Below are 18,271 nucleotides of genomic sequence, written 5' to 3'. Positions count from 1 at the left end.
TGCAGTCAAACCAGCTGCGGAGCTCTAACCAGTTTAGAAACCGGCCATTTTTTCTCAGTTCTTGAACAGGCACATTTTCAGGGGGGTTTTCCTACATGCAGTGTAAAGATCTGTAACATTTTTTTCTCACTCAAATAATGAAGTAAATTTTATTTATTTCATTATTGTAGTTGAAAAGGGATCCATTTTTATGTTTCAGTTAAAGGCGATTTTTGTTTTTGTTGTTAGCAGGTGATTGTTCGCAGGAGAAATAAAGGAAATAAGTGTCAAATTTTCCTATCTTTTTTTTTTTTTCATTTTATGGCCAAATGAGCAAAATCTGCTACCCATTTTTTAACCATTTTTTTTTTACGAGGTGGAGGTGCAACAAAGAGCAATTTGGGTTGACAGCGACAATTTCTTTACATTAGCCTTTTATCTCCTAATTTTACACACTCCCATAATATCATAAAAGAGTTTTGGGGGTCATTTCAATATGTTTATTTCCATCTTATTTCCCTTGCTAGGCTACTTTCACACTTCCGTTTTCTGGGGTCCGTCGTTGGGCATGCTCAGATGGGAAAAACTGGATCCATCGCTGGATTCCTGCGTGTGACGGTCAGCGACGGATCCTGCGCCCATAGGCATCCTTTGGAGACAACGACAGGCAGCGCAGGATACGTCGCTGACCGATTTTCCGACGTGCACAAAAAACGTTACAATGAACGTTTTCTCTGCCCGACAGACCGCTATTTTATGACGGATCCAGTGAACGACGGATGAAACGGATGGCCATCTGTCACAATCCACCGCTAATACAAGTCTATGGGAAAATGCAGGATCCTGCAAATTTTTTTGCAGGATCCAGCATTCTCAGAGATCAACGGATTGTGATGAATTTGAAAAGACGGAAGTGTGAAAGTAGCCTAAATGGGGCAGGTATATTAGCCTCAGTTAAAGTGGAAATACAGCCTGCTGGCTGCATAGTGGAGGCGTCTGGGTCTCCTAGGACACAGCAGCTCCTGTTCTCTACCCACACCCAGTGATCGATGACCGGTGTGTATGGAGGAAGCAGCCCCGTCATCGCTTCCTTTTACTGCATACACAGCCCTTATTTAGCACTATGTATACAGTGATGTAGGGACAGTGTCTTCTCTATCACTGCAGAGTAGGAATGGGACCGCACAGACGTTTAGGGTTGTGGCAACGGTCAAGAATCGGCAGCACATGTCCGCTGCGTCCAAAGCGCCGCCAGCTTTTGAAACGCAGGCGATTCCTCGTTTACTGAACTGTGCAGAATTACGGCGCCCAATACACTGAGCTTCTCCGCAAGATAAATTGACATTCTGCGGTCTGGAAACATGAGCTGCAATCCTTCCCTGCGAGTCATCCGCAGGCATCTCCTCTATGCTGTAACATCTGGACGCTGCGGGCTGGACGCTGCGGATGTATGTAGCTTCCAACCCACAGCGTTTACTGACCGTGGGAACATACCCACGGTCAGTATGGGTAAAGGTACCGTCACACTAAGCGACGCTGCAGCGATACCGACAACGATCCGGATCGCTGCAGCGTCGATGTTTGGTCGCTGGAGAGCTGTCACACAGACAGCTCTCCAGCGACCAACAATCCCGATGTCCCCGGTAACCAGGGTAAACATCGGGTTACTAAGCGCAGGGCCGCGCTTAGTAACCCGATGTTTACCCTGGTTACCATCCTAAAAGTAAAAAAACAAACGCTACATACTTACCTACCGCTGTCTGTCCTCGGCACTGGGCTTCTCTGGTCTGGCTGTGAGCGCCGGGCAGCCGGAAAGCAGAGCGGTGACGTCACCGCTCTGCTTTCCGGCCGCTGTGCTCACAGCCAGACCAGAGAAGCACAGCGCCGAGGACAGACAGCGGTAGGCAAGTATGTAGCGGTTGTTTTTTTACTTTTAGGATGGTAACCAGGGTAAACATCGGGTTACTAAGCGCGGCCCTGCGCTTAGTAACCCGATGTTTACCCTGGTTACCAGCGAAGACATCGCTGAATCGGTGTCACACACGCCGATTCAGCGATGTCTACGGGGAGTCCAGCGACGAAATAAAGTTCTGGACTTTCTTCCCCGACCAGCGACAGCACAGCAGGGGCCTGATCGCTGCTGCCTGTCACACTGGACGATATCGCTAGCGAGGACGCTGCAACGTCACGGATCGCTAGCGATATCGTCTAGTGTGACGGTACCTTAAGTCTATGGGTGGGCAGGAAGCAGTTAAAAGACAGATAAGAGTTAGAAACTCTCCCAAAAGATCAGTCAGAATGCACTCCCTGAGGCCATGTGCACACGTTCAGGTTTTCTCGCGCTAAGGCTATGTGCACACGTTGCAGATTATTTGCGGTTTTCTAGCGTTTTTGCGCTATAAAACACTATAAAACCGCAAATAATCTGCATACATTAAGCATCCTATCATTTTTAATGAAATCCGCAATTTCTGTGCACATGATGTGCGTTTTTCCGCATGAAAAACGCATTGCGGAAAAATAATGAACCTGCTCATTAATTTTGCGGTTTTTTCGCGGTTTTCCCACTGTCTAATGCATTGGGAAATGTCCGGAAAAAATCGTGTCAAAAACGCGTCAAAACCGCGCAAAAAAAACGCATGCGGATTTCATGCGGAAATCTGCCAGAAATGTCCGGATTTTCACAGGAATTTTCTGCATGAATTTCTGAACGTGTGCACATAGCCTAAAAACGCTATAAAAACTCATTAAAAACGCATACATTATGCATTCTATCATTTAGAATGCATTCTGCATGTTTTGTGCACATGGATGTTTTTTTTTTCCCGCGAAAAAAACACATCGCGGTAAAAAAAAATGAGCATGTTCATTATTTTTGCGGATTTTCTGCATTTTTCCTGCAATTCTATGCATTTGGGAAAAAACGCACAAAAAACGCGTCAAAATCGCTGTAAAATCGCGGTAAAAACGCATGCGGATTTCTGGAAGAAATGTCCGTTTTTTGTCAGGAAAATTTCTGCAAGAAATCCTGACGTGTGCATATACCCTGAGTGAATCTCAGTTAACCCATTCTGCAGCCATCAATAGTGCAACACAGAGGCTACAGGAGGTAAATGATGCAAAATTTTGAATGAAACCCAAATACAAAAATGATTAATACATGATAGTAAGCAAAAAGAAAAAAAAATAAGTCTCCAAAAGGTAGTCAACCCCTTTAATATAGAGACTTAATTTTTCATAAGCAATTTGTATATCCATGTATAGTCTAGAGTTTTATACAAACCAATGTTTGGCTCCATTCACATCTGCGTGGAAAATTCCATTATAGATTTGGCCAGAAGTACAGCACATTGTATTATTTTGGGCGTGTACACCTACTGGAGATTGACGCCCAGACGCAGCCTACTACGTACGAGTGTCCGCCTCCAGTAGACGTACACTCCTGAAACTGATGCATGGCAGAGCACACAATCGCTCTGTCGGCAGCACTGTAGTCTATGGCCCTGTTGGCGCATATGTCCGAATCCAGTTTTATGGAGGGGTTCAGACGCAAGCTCCGATAAGGCCACTGAAGGGGTGCCAGAAGTAGGGTGAAAGCACCCTTAGGGTATGTGTCCACGTTCAGGCTTGCTTCAGGATTTGGTCAGGATTTTATGCAGGTAAAATCCTGACCAAATCTGCACCTGAGGTCACTGGCAGGTCAGCTGCGCTGTTCTTGCATGTTTTGCTCATTGTAACGACATGCTGCGTTCTGAAAAGACGCGCCGCATGTGCGTTTTCACGGCTATGCCGCATGCGTTTTTTCCTGCATAGTGGAGACGGGACTTCATGAAATCCCCTCCACTATGCTGTAACATCTGGACGCTGCGTTTTTGACGCTGCGGTTCAACGCAGCGTCAAAAACGCAGGGTTTCCTGAACGTGGAAACATACCCTTAGACTGTGTGCCCACGTTGCATTTTCCCCAGTGGAAAGGCTTAAAAAACGCTAACAAAACGTATCCCATTAATTTTAAATGCATTCCCCATGCTGCGTATTTTTCCGCAGCGGAATCGCATTGCGGTAATATACACAGCATGTTCATTTATTTTGCGGAATCGAGGCGAATCTGCAGCCATAGATGTGTATTGGAAAAAAAACGCATGAAAACCGCATGAAAACCGCGTCAATTATTTGGAAAAATCTGCTTCTATTCTGCAACGTGGGCACATAGCCTGAAGAGTAATCCGACTACAATGTGGTCGGTCAGTCACCACAGGGGCAGTCATGAGACGGCTTCAGCACTTTTGTTGTTCTGCTGCAATGACAGCCTAAGGCCATGTTCACACTGAGCTTTAGGTGTGGATGTGCATCTCTACAACAGCTTCAAAAACTCTGAGAACTTTTTTTTTTTCTTTTCATTTCAATGAGAAATCAACTTCGATGTTTATTAGGAGGAATTTTTTTTAAGCTTTTTTTTTTTAATGTTCCTAAATGGAATAGACTCCACACTAGGCACTGTGCAATAAAAAGACTGCAATGAACATTTGGGGAGGGGGGTAAAAACTACCTCTAAAGCCACTTCAGGAAAAGGAGAACTACTACTACAAAATCTCCCCCCAAAAAGGAGCATTTCCTGGAGCAATTTGTGACTGAAAAACTCTTTCCAACAGTTCAGAAAAAAACCCCTCTGTAATCCTAACCAAAGTCTGGTTACATGCTGGTTCTAGACATAATTAGGACGTTTCCGCTCACACACGGCAGATTTGCTGCCCTTTTTAAATGTGTTTTCATTGTAACAACCCCTCTGATAATCACCTAAAAATACGAGGATGGTAATGGAAGGATAAAATATTACCAAAGGTAATAAAACACACTGCAGTTTTGTTGACATGTTAAAAAAAGGATCAAGAAAACCGTGTGCAGCATGTGAACACAGACTTGAGCAGCTGCAGGCTCATTGTGCCTCCCCATGGAAAAGCTATTCTTTGTAATGCACACTGTCATAGAAGTCTCCACAGGTCCTGCCTGTTCCCAACAGGTTGCACAAACCCTTCAGACATTCCTGAGTGCTAAAAGCAGCTGTTCTCACTCAGGACTAGGTGTAATCATCAGACGTCGGGGGTCCTTTATTGGGACCGCTCTCTGCCATCATGTTTTGATGCGCTGAGTATGACTGGGCTTCAGACTGGTCACTTTCGATCATTATTTGCATCTTGGACTCGTTACGTTGCAGAGCTGCAGGAAAATAAAACTTTTGGGTTGGATATTTACCGTACTTCTATGCCAGGGATAAAACTGCATTCTCTTCCCCAGAACGAGCCACTATTCCGAAACCTAAAACCTAGGAGCAAGACCGCTGATGGCTTCTGGGGGACTAAATGATAGCTCTGTCCTTCATACACCACCACATAATGAAGTTTTGGTAACAAATGTGGTTATATGATGGGAACACTTTCCTAGTAATTGTTCCCTAAATGCTATGCAAATAATATGGCCATGGGTCAATGTAAGTGATCACAAGGTACCTGAACCCTGGCCCACCCAGCTAGTGGCTGGGACCATAGTAAAGCTTCACCTCCAGCTGGGATGTGTAGCAGGGAGAACCAGAGGAGTAACCACAGCAAGATACTAAGAAGTTCTCAGACATAAGATTACATGGCAACATTGGCAACGATATCTAGCCAAAGACAAACCAAAGATGTAGGGGTGATAGTGCCATGGGTCACAGGCAACCTACCCGATTGGCATGGCCAGCTCTGGGAACACAGGTGTGGTAGGAAGACAAGGGGTCTTATGTCTTTGTGGGCATGGTACATAAGGGTAGGGGTCTAGTCAGTCATATGAACAAGAGGCGAACACACAAACAATAGACAAAAATGGGACAAGCCCTCTAAGTATATATCTCAAGTGGAGGAGAACAGCAAGTCAGGCGTTAGTCTACCCATGGACTCGCATATAAAGTACAATCAAGGTGTTTTCTTGGGTTTATACACAGATGACCCAGCCTTGCAATACCCCAAAACCCTGATCACCTGTTTTTTGCCCTGCCAGATGTTCACTGTACAAAGCCAGAACAGCTCCATATACATTGTGTGGTGGTCACGAGTACGGCAGCACAGCTCCTGCTGAAGTGAATGGGCTGATCTCAGGAGTGATAGACAAACCCCCTCAGAACTGATATTAATCAATATCTAAGTAGTGGAAAGCCAATTTAATGGCTCAAACATCAATGATCAAGGCATAAAGCAGGTGGTCAAATTAAGTCTAATCTCCATGCCTTACAAGGTTAAAATAGTACACCTACACAAGAACATCGAGCCATGGCACTCATGGGCATAATCAAACAGTGCCAGGCTCCAAGAGATGCCAGGCTACAAATTATTCTACCCCAGAAACAAGAGGCACAGCTACAGCATGTAGGGTGAAGTCAGCTCCACAGCAGCTGCATATGAGTACTAGAAAAAAAGTTTTAAGGGGAACACATCAGGACATTTTTTTTTTAAATCGATGAAAGTGTTTGCCTACATGCACTAGCTCATAAGATATGTTGTACAGGGACCTCATGTCTGGAGAAAAAAAATAAAATAAAATTACAGCATGCGCCAGTCAGGTACATTGGCATTTTGGGAACTTTACAGGCCCACAAAGTTCTACAGTTAGCCCTAGAACCGAGTAGCATTACCAGATACAATACATGGACAAAGTGGGTTCAGCTAATGGAGGAAATGCTTTTCTAGGCACATGGAACTTTACTATACAGTCATCGGTCTCAAATTTTTATAGCAATGAAGCACAAATAGAATTCTATATTACAAAGGTATTGCCCATCACATGGCATGATATAATGGCACAAGGAGTCTGTACGGCTCCATACTCGGGTGCCCCAGGGAACGCTGCGCATGCACACAGTCTACTGCTTGAAGTCTGTCTGACCGTGACCCACGTGATCAGTGCAGACCCTGGGACAGGAAAGACCTGGACTGATAAAAAGTTCACGCAGGTCATATGAAACATACAATATTGTAGTCTTCATCTGGGTCCACAAGCAGCAAAATGTATTAATGGTGCTATGTAAGCAAGTAAAATACGGTAAGTATTTTACTTGCTTACATAGCACCATTAATTCAATAACGCATTGCAGACAATCACTGTCCCCATAGGGAGTTTTTATTGTGACCCCCCATCAGTATATTTTTGGAGTATGGGAGGACACCCACACACTGCCTTGCATCGCTGGGGTCCTGGATTCAAATCCCACCATTGATAATATCTACAAGGAGTTTGTATGTTCTCCCTGTATTTGTGATTGCTTCCTCCAGGTTCTCTGGTTTCCTCCCACACTCTTAGACATACTGATAGGGAATGTAGATGGTGAGCCCCAATGGGGACAGTGATGATAATGTCTGGAAAGCGCCGTGGAATTAATGGCGCTACATAAGGGAGTAAAATAAATGCATACAAAATAAACATGCACATGGAGAACATGCAAACTCCTTGCAGGTGTCCTTGGTGGGATTTGAACTCAGGACCCCAGCGACTTGTAGCACCAGTGCTAATGAATTGCTTTTTTCACATGTTGATGCAGATTTCATTCATATACCACAATTCATGACATCTGCATGTAAACCTAGTCTTAGTGTATTTATACGTTGCGGTCTTATCACGTTTTCTGTGTAAATCATGATATGACCACAGCGCTGGCTTGCAAGTTGGCAGAGTTTTCCAACGAGAGCAGGCGCACATGCTGCCGGCCTGAGAATCTCTGGTCCTGGCACATGAAATGCTTGTCTGCAATTCTGATTCCCATCCAGCATTCTTCAGTAAGGTCAGGCCTGCAGTTTTCTGTGACGTTACGCTCTTATCTGGTCTGTAGTAATAGGCCTGATGCTCAGAATTCCTGACTTGCTCGGAGAATGAAGAGGAGCTGGTCTGGAGCCAGAGACAGAATGCCACCTATGTGTGTCAATAATCCAAGCTGCAGCAAGCAATCTGCACTACAAAGCTGGCTTATGTCTACAGCGGCAGCAGATGTTCGCATGTGCCCAGGAGAGGAGGGCAACATTAAGATGCCCAGCAATAGTCAAAGGGTACTGAAATAATATGCAAAAACTTCTGGAAAGCGTTGGCACAAAAATCACTCCGCTTCAGAAATACCGAGCTGAGCTTTTATGCCCAATACAAATTTGTGGAGGACACCCCCTCCTGTAAGTGCAATTCACAGCAAGGTTATTACCAGTGTCCCCCTAGACACAAGCGGCAGATGTGGCGGTAACCTCTGTGCCCCCTATAGTTACGCCCACGCACAACACAAACAATATCTAAGGTTTCCCATTCAGAAGCTGCTTGTTAGGTGTAAAAATAATATCACCGCAGCCAAGAAAAGATTCATCAAGTGTTTTCCTAAGAACAGCGAAGCCATGTGGGAATTCATTAACACCTCGGAAAATCTCCGGAGCGAGGTACCATGGCTCCTGGGCTATAAATGATGGCACGGAAGAGATCTGCAGGACCATTAATGCCAAACACTGTATTTTTATACAAATGTGAATAAGTGGAAATGATTATTAGCACAGGATGATCTGTATAGATTTATATTGTTCTATCTATACAAAAAATTCAATGATACTATACCAGGAAGGAGTATAGGATCATTATCAATGTGATATGATATGAAGGACGAAGCGGTCTTACCTTATCAAACTCATCGTGCAGCTCTGCCAAGCTTGGTCTCAGTAACTTCTCACCAAGGTCTGCTGCTGTGTGCCGATAGTGATCAATCCTGGGCACAGCATCAATGGTATTGTGCCCGAATGTCCGAAGGTAATAAGTATTAGTGTGGGTATCGTAATGGTAGTGATGACCTCCTGAATGGAGGCTGCCTTCACTTAACACTGTATCTCCATTCTGAAAGCTCACCCCACCTCCGCCTTCACCACTTGCTATCTCAGGAGAGCTTCCATCTGGATCAGCCGGGTCCACAAAGTTCACCCTAAATCGTCCTTTGGCTTCCTCACCGCCTGAACCCCCCCTTCCTCTATGGGTTACAGCATCAATCGGAGGTGGCACTGACCCATGGTCCCCGATAGATGCCTCCTTGGATACTTCACTGACAGGATCCACTTGGAAGCGGCTCTGACTTGGAGTGGGACCCAGGGGCCTGCCCAACTGGGCATCATCGATTTGCAGTTCCTCATCATCCTGAGTAGACAGGGTATGAGACAATGAGGACTTCCCTGGCTCAGCCAGGGCTGATGATAACTTTGTCTTCTTTTCCATGTGCGGTTATTTCTCAGACGATGGTGCTACCGGAGGAATATCTGTAATCACATAGAAGAGGGGATCAGGCATCCAGCATATACTATATACAGCCACTCTGCAGCTCTACAAGCCTCTGCTCGGCCCGGGCTGCTGTTTTGTACTGATGTTCCACCTCCTCCTAATCCAAAATACACCTAACAAAGTGAGTGCACACCCAGTGTTCCCCCGAGCACCACTCATGTGCCGAGGAATGATGAATGTGACTATTGTGAAGGCACAGGGGAGGAGAGCGGGCGTGGAAAGACGCCTCTCATTTCCATGAAGGGACAAGTAGAAGCTGTGTGCGAGCTGCCCCCACTCACATCCTACAGGAGCGGGCACCATATTGCTCTATGCACAGGGATGCTACATTACTGCACCAGGCTCAGGGGACCGGTGTACGGTCAGCAGCCCCTGAGCCGCAGACAGAGACCCCCAGCATCGGCAGGCACAAGGGCCAGCTGTGTCACCTAGGGAAGGGAGGATCTGTACATAGTGTGCACCATATTGTGCAGCCACACTGTGCACCGCGTATACTATAGTGCACGGAACTAGTAGCATATTGTACAGCATTGTGTATGTACGTATAATATACTGTCACTGTACATGTAGCATATTGTACAGCACTGTATGGACATAATATATAGTAACTGCACATGTAGTATATTGTACAGGACTGTATATACGCACAATATATTGTCACTGTACATGTAGTATATTGTTCAGCACTGTGTGTATACGTATAATATACCGTCACTGTACATGTAGTATATTGTACAGCACTGTATGGACATAATATATAGTAACTGCACATGTAGTATATTGTACAGCACTGTGTATATACGTACAATATATTGTCACTGTCGTTGTAGTATATTGTATAGCAAAGTGTATGTACGTATAATATGCCGTCACTGTACATGTAGTATATTGTACAGCACTGTGTATATACATATAATATGCCGTCACTGCACATGTAGTATATTGAACAGCACCGTGTATACATGTACAATATGCCGTCACTCAGTCACTGTACATGCAGTATATTGTACAGCACTGTGTATGTACGTATAATATACCGTCACTGTACATGTATATTACTGTGTATATGTATAATATACCATCACTGTACGTGTAGTATATGAGTATAAAATACACTTTCAAAAACTGAGTATTTTATGTTCATACAGTGCTATACAAAATACAGTATGGTGTGTGCACATGCACATGGACTGCACAGTATAGCAGCTCTGCCTAGGTTATATTACATATAGCAGTTCTGAGTGTATATTGTACAAGTGCTCAGTAAATGAACATCGCCCTATATGGTACGGCGCAGATGCGTGATGTGTATACGTCCTATACCATGCAGCGCCAGGTACATGTCCTATACGGTACGGTGCCTGGTACGTCATGTACACGTCCGATGCGGTACAGCGAAGAGTACAAGTCGTGTACACATGCTATATAGTACAGTGCTAGGTACAAGTCCTATACAATGAAACGCCAGGTACACGTCCTATACGGTACGGCGCCTGGTACGTGATGGGTACACGTCCTATACGGTACGGCGCCTGGTACGTGATGGGTACACGTCCTATACGGTACGGCGCCTGGTACGTGATGGGTACACGTCCTATACGGTACGGCGCCTGGTACGTGATGGGTACACGTCCTATACGGTACGGCGCCTGGTACGTGATGGGTACACGTCCTATACGGTACGGCGCCTGGTACGTGATGGGTACACGTCCTATACGGTACGGCGCCTGGTACGTGATGGGTACACGTCCTATACGGTACGGCGCCTGGTACGTGATGGGTACACGTCCTATACGGTACGGCGCCTGGTACGTGATGGGTACACGTCCTATACGGTACGGCGCCTGGTACGTGATGGGTACACGTCCTATACGGTACGGCGCCTGGTACGTGATGGGTACACGTCCTATACGGTACGGCGCCTGGTACGTGATGGGTACACGTCCTATACGGTACGGCGCCTGGTACGTGATGGGTACACGTCCTATACGGTACGGCGCCTGGTACACGTCCTATACGGTACGGCGCCTGGTACACGTCCTATACGGTACGGCGCCTGGTACGTGATGGATACACGTCCTATACGGTACGGCGCCTGGTACGTGATGGATACACGTCCTATACGGTACGGCGCCTGGTACGTGATGGATACACGTCCTATACGGTACGGCGCCTGGTACGTGATGGATACACGTCCTATACGGTACGGCGCCTGGTACGTGATGGGTACACGTCCTATACGGTACGGCGCCTGGTACGTGATGGGTACACGTCCTATACGGTACGGCGACTGGTACGTGATGGATACACGTCCTATACGGTACGGCGCCTGGTACGTGATGGATACACGTCCTATACGGTACGGCGCCTGGTACGTGATGGATACACGTCCTATACGGTACGGCGCCTGGTACGTGATGGGTACACGTCCTATACGGTACGGCGCCTGGTACGTGATGGGTACACGTCCTATACGGTACGGCGCCTGGTACGTGATGGGTACACGTCCTATACGGTACGGCGCCTGGTACGTGATGGGTACACGTCCTATACGGTACGGCGCCTGGTACGTGATGGATACACGTCCTATACGGTACGGCGCCTGGTACGTGATGGGTACACGTCCTATACGGTACGGCGCCTGGTACGTGATGGGTACACGTCCTATACGGTACGGCGCCTGGTACGTGATGGATACACGTCCTATACGGTACGGCGCCTGGTACGTGATGGGTACACGTCCTATACGGTACGGCGCCTGGTACGTGATGGGTACACGTCCTATACGGTACGGCGCCTGGTACGTGATGGGTACACGTCCTATACGGTACGGCGCCTGGCACGTGACGTGTTCACCAATGGGCGGCCATGTCATCAGTGTGTATCACTGGCGCACAGGGGCCACACACAGCAGTGTACACTGTGCCGGGCTCCTGGACTGTGGGGCCACACACCGCCCTGCCTCCCCGGTGTCCGCGCACACTTCCTCCATGCACAGCGCCGGTGTGTGATGGCTCACGTCCTGTATTTCCCGGCTCGGTGGCCGCAGCTGGCTCGGTTTCAGCCTCGGTGTCGGCTCCGTGTCTGCCAGGACACAATGTCCGCCTGCTCCCGGTCCGGAGAAACCGCAGGACCAGCCGCCCCATCACCATCCTCTCCGCAGCGACCACCGCCCCCGGCCGGCACATGCCATGTGAGCTCCCGGCTCCCCTCCACATGGCCGCATCCCTGGAAACCACGATGAGAGACAGCAGGAGCCGCCCGCACTCTCCCGCCTCAGCCCCGTACATGACCGGGAGTGGCGTCCCCGGGGCCTGTCCCATCCTCTGTGTTTACCTGCCGGTGTCCGCAGCTCGGAGCTGTGGCCTGGCTCTGGTTCCGGGGTGATGCTGTGCACGGAGCTCTGGAGCCGCCTCCGGTCCTCGCACTGCAGCCTCTTCTCTCCCGGGTGTTTGGATGGGAGGCGCATGCGTTCCACAAGTAACATCAGCGCAGCCCAAGCGCCCGGATTACCGGCACAGCTGTGAGGGAGGCGTCACTGTATCACCCGAGAGCTAGCGGCCATGTGCAGGTCGTACCGCAGCGGCTCCGCTACATCTGCACAGATATGGCACAGCTCCGCCACTACGTCTGCACGGCTCTGCTATATGGCACATCTCCGCTACATCTGCACAGATATGGCACTCCGCCACTACGTCTGCACGGCTCTGCTATATGGCACAGCTCCGCTACATCTGCACGGCTCTGCTATATGGCACAGCTCTGCTACATCTGCACAGATATGGCACTCCGCCACTACGTCTGATCGGCTCTGCTATATGGCACAGCTCCGCTACATCTGCACGGCTCTGCTATATGGCACTCCGCCACTACGTCTGCACGGCTCTGCTATATGGCACAGCTCCGCTACATCTGCACGGCTCTGCTATATGGCACAGCTCCGCTACATCTGCACGGCTCTGCTATATGGCACTCCGCCACTACGTCTGCACGGCTCTGCTATATGGCACAGCTCCGCTACATCTGCACGGCTCTGCTATATGGCACAGCTCCGCTACGTCTGCACGGCTCTGCTATATGGCACAGCTCCGCTACGTCTGCACGGCTCTGCTATATGGCACAGCTCCGCTACGTCTGCACAGCTCTGCTATATGGCACAGCTCCGCTACGTCTGCACGGCTCTGCTATATGGCACAGCTCCGCTACGTCTGCATGGCTCTGCTATATGGCACTCCGCCACTACGTCTGATCGGCTCTGCTATATGGCACAGCTCCGCTACATCTGCACGGCTCTGCTATATGGCACTCCGCCACTACGTCTGCACGGCTCTGCTATATGGCACAGCTCCGCTACATCTGCACGGCTCTGCTATATGGCACAGCTCCGCTACATCTGCACGGCTCTGCTATATGGCACTCCGCCACTACGTCTGCACGGCTCTGCTATATGGCACAGCTCCGCTACATCTGCACGGCTCTGCTATATGGCACAGCTCCGCTACGTCTGCACGGCTCTGCTATATGGCACAGCTCCGCTACGTCTGCACGGCTCTGCTATATGGCACAGCTCCGCTACGTCTGCACGGCTCTGCTATATGGCACAGCTCCGCTACGTCTGCACGGCTCTGCTATATGGCACAGCTCTGCTACATCTGCACGGCTCTGCTATATGGCACACCTCCGCTACATCTGCACGGCTCTGCTATATGGCACAGCTCTGCTACATCTGCACGGCTCTGCTATATGGCACAGCTCCGCTACATCTGCACGGCTCTGCTATATGGCACTCCGCCACTACGTCTGCACGGCTCTGCTATATGGCACAGCTCCGCTACATCTGCACGGCTCTGCTATATGGCACAGCTCCGCTACGTCTGCACGGCTCTGCTATATGGCACAGCTCCGCTACGTCTGCACGGCTCTGCTATATGGCACAGCTCCGCTACGTCTGCACGGCTCTGCTATATGGCACAGCTCCGCTACGTCTGCACGGCTCTGCTATATGGCACAGCTCTGCTACATCTGCACGGCTCTGCTATATGGCACACCTCCGCTACATCTGCACGGCTCTGCTATATGGCACAGCTCTGCTACATCTGCACGGCTCTGCTATATGGCACAGCTCCGCTACATCTGCACGGCTCTGCTATATGGCACTCCGCCACTACGTCTGCACGGCTCTGCTATATGGCACAGCTCCGCTACATCTGCACGGCTCTGCTATATGGCACAGCTCCGCTACGTCTGCACGGCTCTGCTATATGGCACAGCTCCGCTACGTCTGCACGGCTCTGCTATATGGCACAGCTCCGCTACGTCTGCACGGCTCTGCTATATGGCACAGCTCCGCTACGTCTGCACGGCTCTGCTATATGGCACAGCTCTGCTACATCTGCACGGCTCTGCTATATGGCACACCTCCGCTACATCTGCACGGCTCTGCTATATGGCACAGCTCTGCTACATCTGCACGGCTCTGCTATATGGCACAGCTCCGCTACATCTGCACGGCTCTGCTATATGGCACTCCGCCACTACGTCTGCACGGCTCTGCTATATGGCACAGCTCCGCTACATCTGCACGGCTCTGCTATATGGCACAGCTCCGCTACGTCTGCACGGCTCTGCTATATGGCACAGCTCCGCTACGTCTGCACGGCTCTGCTATATGGCACAGCTCCGCTACGTCTGCACGGCTCTGCTATATGGCACAGCTCCGCTACGTCTGCACGGCTCTGCTATATGGCACAGCTCTGCTACATCTGCACGGCTCTGCTATATGGCACACCTCCGCTACATCTGCACGGCTCTGCTATATGGCACAGCTCTGCTACATCTGCACGGCTCTGCTATATGGCACAGCTCCGCTACATCTGCACGGCTCTGCTATATGGCACTCCGCCACTACGTCTGCACGGCTCTGCTATATGGCACAGCTCCGCTACATCTGCACGGCTCTGCTATATGGCACAGCTCCGCTACGTCTGCACGGCTCTGCTATATGGCACAGCTCCGCTACGTCTGCACGGCTCTGCTATATGGCACAGCTCCGCTACGTCTGCACGGCTCTGCTATATGGCACAGCTCCGCTACGTCTGCACGGCTCTGCTATATGGCACAGCTCTGCTACATCTGCACGGCTCTGCTATATGGCACACCTCCGCTACATCTGCACGGCTCTGCTATATGGCACAGCTCTGCTACATCTGCACGGCTCTGCTATATGGCACAGCTCCGCTACATCTGCACGGCTCTGCTATATGGCACTCCGCCACTACGTCTGCACGGCTCTGCTATATGGCACAGCTCCGCTACATCTGCACGGCTCTGCTATATGGCACAGCTCCGCTACGTCTGCACGGCTCTGCTATATGGCACAGCTCCGCTACGTCTGCACGGCTCTGCTATATGGCACAGCTCCGCTACGTCTGCACGGCTCTGCTATATGGCACAGCTCCGCTACGTCTGCACGGCTCTGCTATATGGCACAGCTCTGCTACATCTGCACGGCTCTGCTATATGGCACACCTCCGCTACATCTGCACGGCTCTGCTATATGGCACAGCTCTGCTACATCTGCACGGCTCTGCTATATGGCACAGCTCCGCTACATCTGCACGGCTCTGCTATATGGCACAGCTCCGCTACATCTGCACGGCTCTGCTATATGGCACAGCTCTGCTACATCTGCACGGCTCTGCTATATGGCACACCTCCGCTACATCTGCACGGCTCTGCTATATGGCACAGCTCTGCTACATCTGCACGGCTCTGCTATATGGCACAGCTCCGCTACATCTGCACAGATATGGTACGCCGCCACTCCGTCTGTACGGCTCTGCTATATGGCACAGCTCCGCTACATCTGCACGGCTCTGCTATATGGCACAGCTCCGCTACGTCTGCACGGCTCTGCTATATGGCACAGCTCCGCTACGTCTGCACGGCTCTGCTATATGGCACAGCTCCGCTACGTCTGCACAGCTCTGCTATATGGCACAGCTCCGCTACGTCTGCACGGCTCTGCTATATGGCACAGCTCCGCTACGTCTGCATGGCTCTGCTATATGGCACAGCTCCGCTACGTCTGCACGGCTCTGCTATATGGCACAGCTCCGCTACGTTTGCACGGCTCTGCTATATGGCACAGCTCCGCTACGTCTGCACGGCTCTGCTATATGGCACAGCTCCGCTATGTCTGCATGGCTTTGCTATATGGCACAGCTCTGCTACATCTGTACGGCTCTGCTATATGGCACAGCTCCGCTACATCTGCACGGCTCTGCTATATGGCACAGCTCCGCTACGTCTGCACGGCTCTGCTATATGGCACAGCTCCGCTACGTCTGCATGGCTCTGCTATATGGCACAGCTCCGCTACGTCTGCACGGCTCTGCTATATGGCACAGCTCCGCTACGTCTGCATGGCTCTGCTATATGGCACAGCTCCGCTACGTTTGCACGGCTCTGCTATATGGCACACCTCCGCTACGTCTGCATGGCTCTGCTATATGGCACACCTCCGCTACGTCTGCATGGCTCTGCTATATGGCACAGCTCTGCTACATCTGTACGGCTCTGCTATATGGCACAGCTCCTCTACATCTGCACGGCACAGCTCCGCTACATCTGCATGGCTCTGCTATATGGTACGCCTTTGCTACATCTGCATGGCTCTGCTATATGGTATGCCTTTGCTACATCTGCATGGCTCTGCTATATGGTACGCCTTTGCTACATCTGCATGGCTCTGCTATATGGCACGCCTTCATCTCCGTCTCCGCAAGAGAAGTAACACAGTCTATCTATAGGATGCGGTGTTTCGGGATGTGTACAACAGCTTTGAGCGGAGCACGGAATCCGCTGCGTCCAAAGTGTAGGGAATCCGGACCGTGGATACATACCCTTAGGCTCTGTGCACACGATGTGGATTTTGCTGCGGGTCCGCAGCAGTTTCCCATGAGTTCACAGTCCAATGTAAACCTATGGGAAGCCGAAAATGCTGTGCCCATGCTGCGGAAAAAAATGTGCGGAAATGCAGCAGTTTACATTCCGCAGCATGTCAATTCTTTGTGCGGAATCCGCAGCAGTTTTACACCTGCTCCATAATAGAAAACCGCAGGTGTAAAACTGCAGTGGAATCCGCACAAAAACCGCCGTAAATCCGCAGTAAAAAAAGCCGTGTTTTTGCCATGCGGATTTATCAAATCCGCTGCCGAAAAATCCGCAGTGGACCATTCTACGTGTGCACATAGCCTAAGGCTATGTACACACGTTGCGGATTAGGCTTAGGAATTTCTGGTGCGGATTCTGCCTCTCCTGGCAGAAAATGCACCTGCGGGGTTTGTTGCGTTTTTTGTGTGGTTCCGCAGCGTTTTTTGTGCATTTTTGCTGCGGTTTTCTTGCGGATTTATTGCGTTTTTTACCCCTGCGGTTTTCTATAATGGAATGGGTACAAAAACGCTGCAGATTCACAAAAAAGAAGTGACATGCTACTTTTAAACCGCAGCGTTTCCGCAGCAGATTTTACGCAATGTGTGCAAAGCATTTTTTTTTCTCATAGATTTACATTGTACTGTAAATCAATTGCGGATCTGCTATATGGCACAGCTATGCTACATCTGCACGGCTCTGCTATATGGCACAGCTCCGCTACATCTGCACAGATATGGTACGCCGCCACTCCGTCTGTACGGCTCTGCTATATGGCACAGCTCCGCTACATCTGCACGGCTCTGCTATATGGCACAGCTCCGCTACGTCTGCACGGCTCTGCTATATGGCACAGCTCCGCTACGTCTGCACGGCTCTGCTATATGGCACAGCTCCGCTACGTCTGCACAGCTCTGCTATATGGCACAGCTCCGCTACGTCTGCACGGCTCTGCTATATGGCACAGCTCCGCTACGTCTGCATGGCTCTGCTATATGGCACAGCTCCGCTACGTCTGCACGGCTCTGCTATATGGCACA

General features: G+C 49.8%; 1 protein-coding gene across 3 annotated transcripts in view; it reads right to left on the bottom strand.

The window, feature by feature from the left end:
* The window catches only part of SLC12A2 (solute carrier family 12 member 2), a 135,711-nt gene extending 122,733 nt beyond the window's left edge, over positions 1-12,978 (bottom strand). The window contains exons 1-2 of one of the 3 annotated variants that reach the window (XM_069753964.1): positions 12,636-12,978; positions 8,652-9,277 (exon numbers count right to left, since the gene is read on the bottom strand). In XM_069753964.1, the coding sequence (XP_069610065.1) occupies positions 8,652-9,236 (585 nt within the window). In that variant the 5' untranslated portion in view covers positions 9,237-9,277; positions 12,636-12,978. Of the gene's footprint in view, positions 1-8,651; positions 9,384-12,635 lie in introns of those variants that run through there. The other 2 variants (XM_069753983.1, XM_069753974.1) reach the window with 2 other exon arrangements.
* Positions 12,979-18,271: the final 5,293 nt, after the last annotated feature.

The sequence above is a fragment of the Ranitomeya imitator genome, chromosome 1, assembly GCF_032444005.1.
Source record: "Ranitomeya imitator isolate aRanImi1 chromosome 1, aRanImi1.pri, whole genome shotgun sequence".
Classification (NCBI taxonomy): Eukaryota; Metazoa; Chordata; class Amphibia; order Anura; family Dendrobatidae; genus Ranitomeya; species Ranitomeya imitator.
Note: the sequence above shows the minus strand (reverse complement) of the source record. Positions and strands in the feature narration are given on the sequence as shown.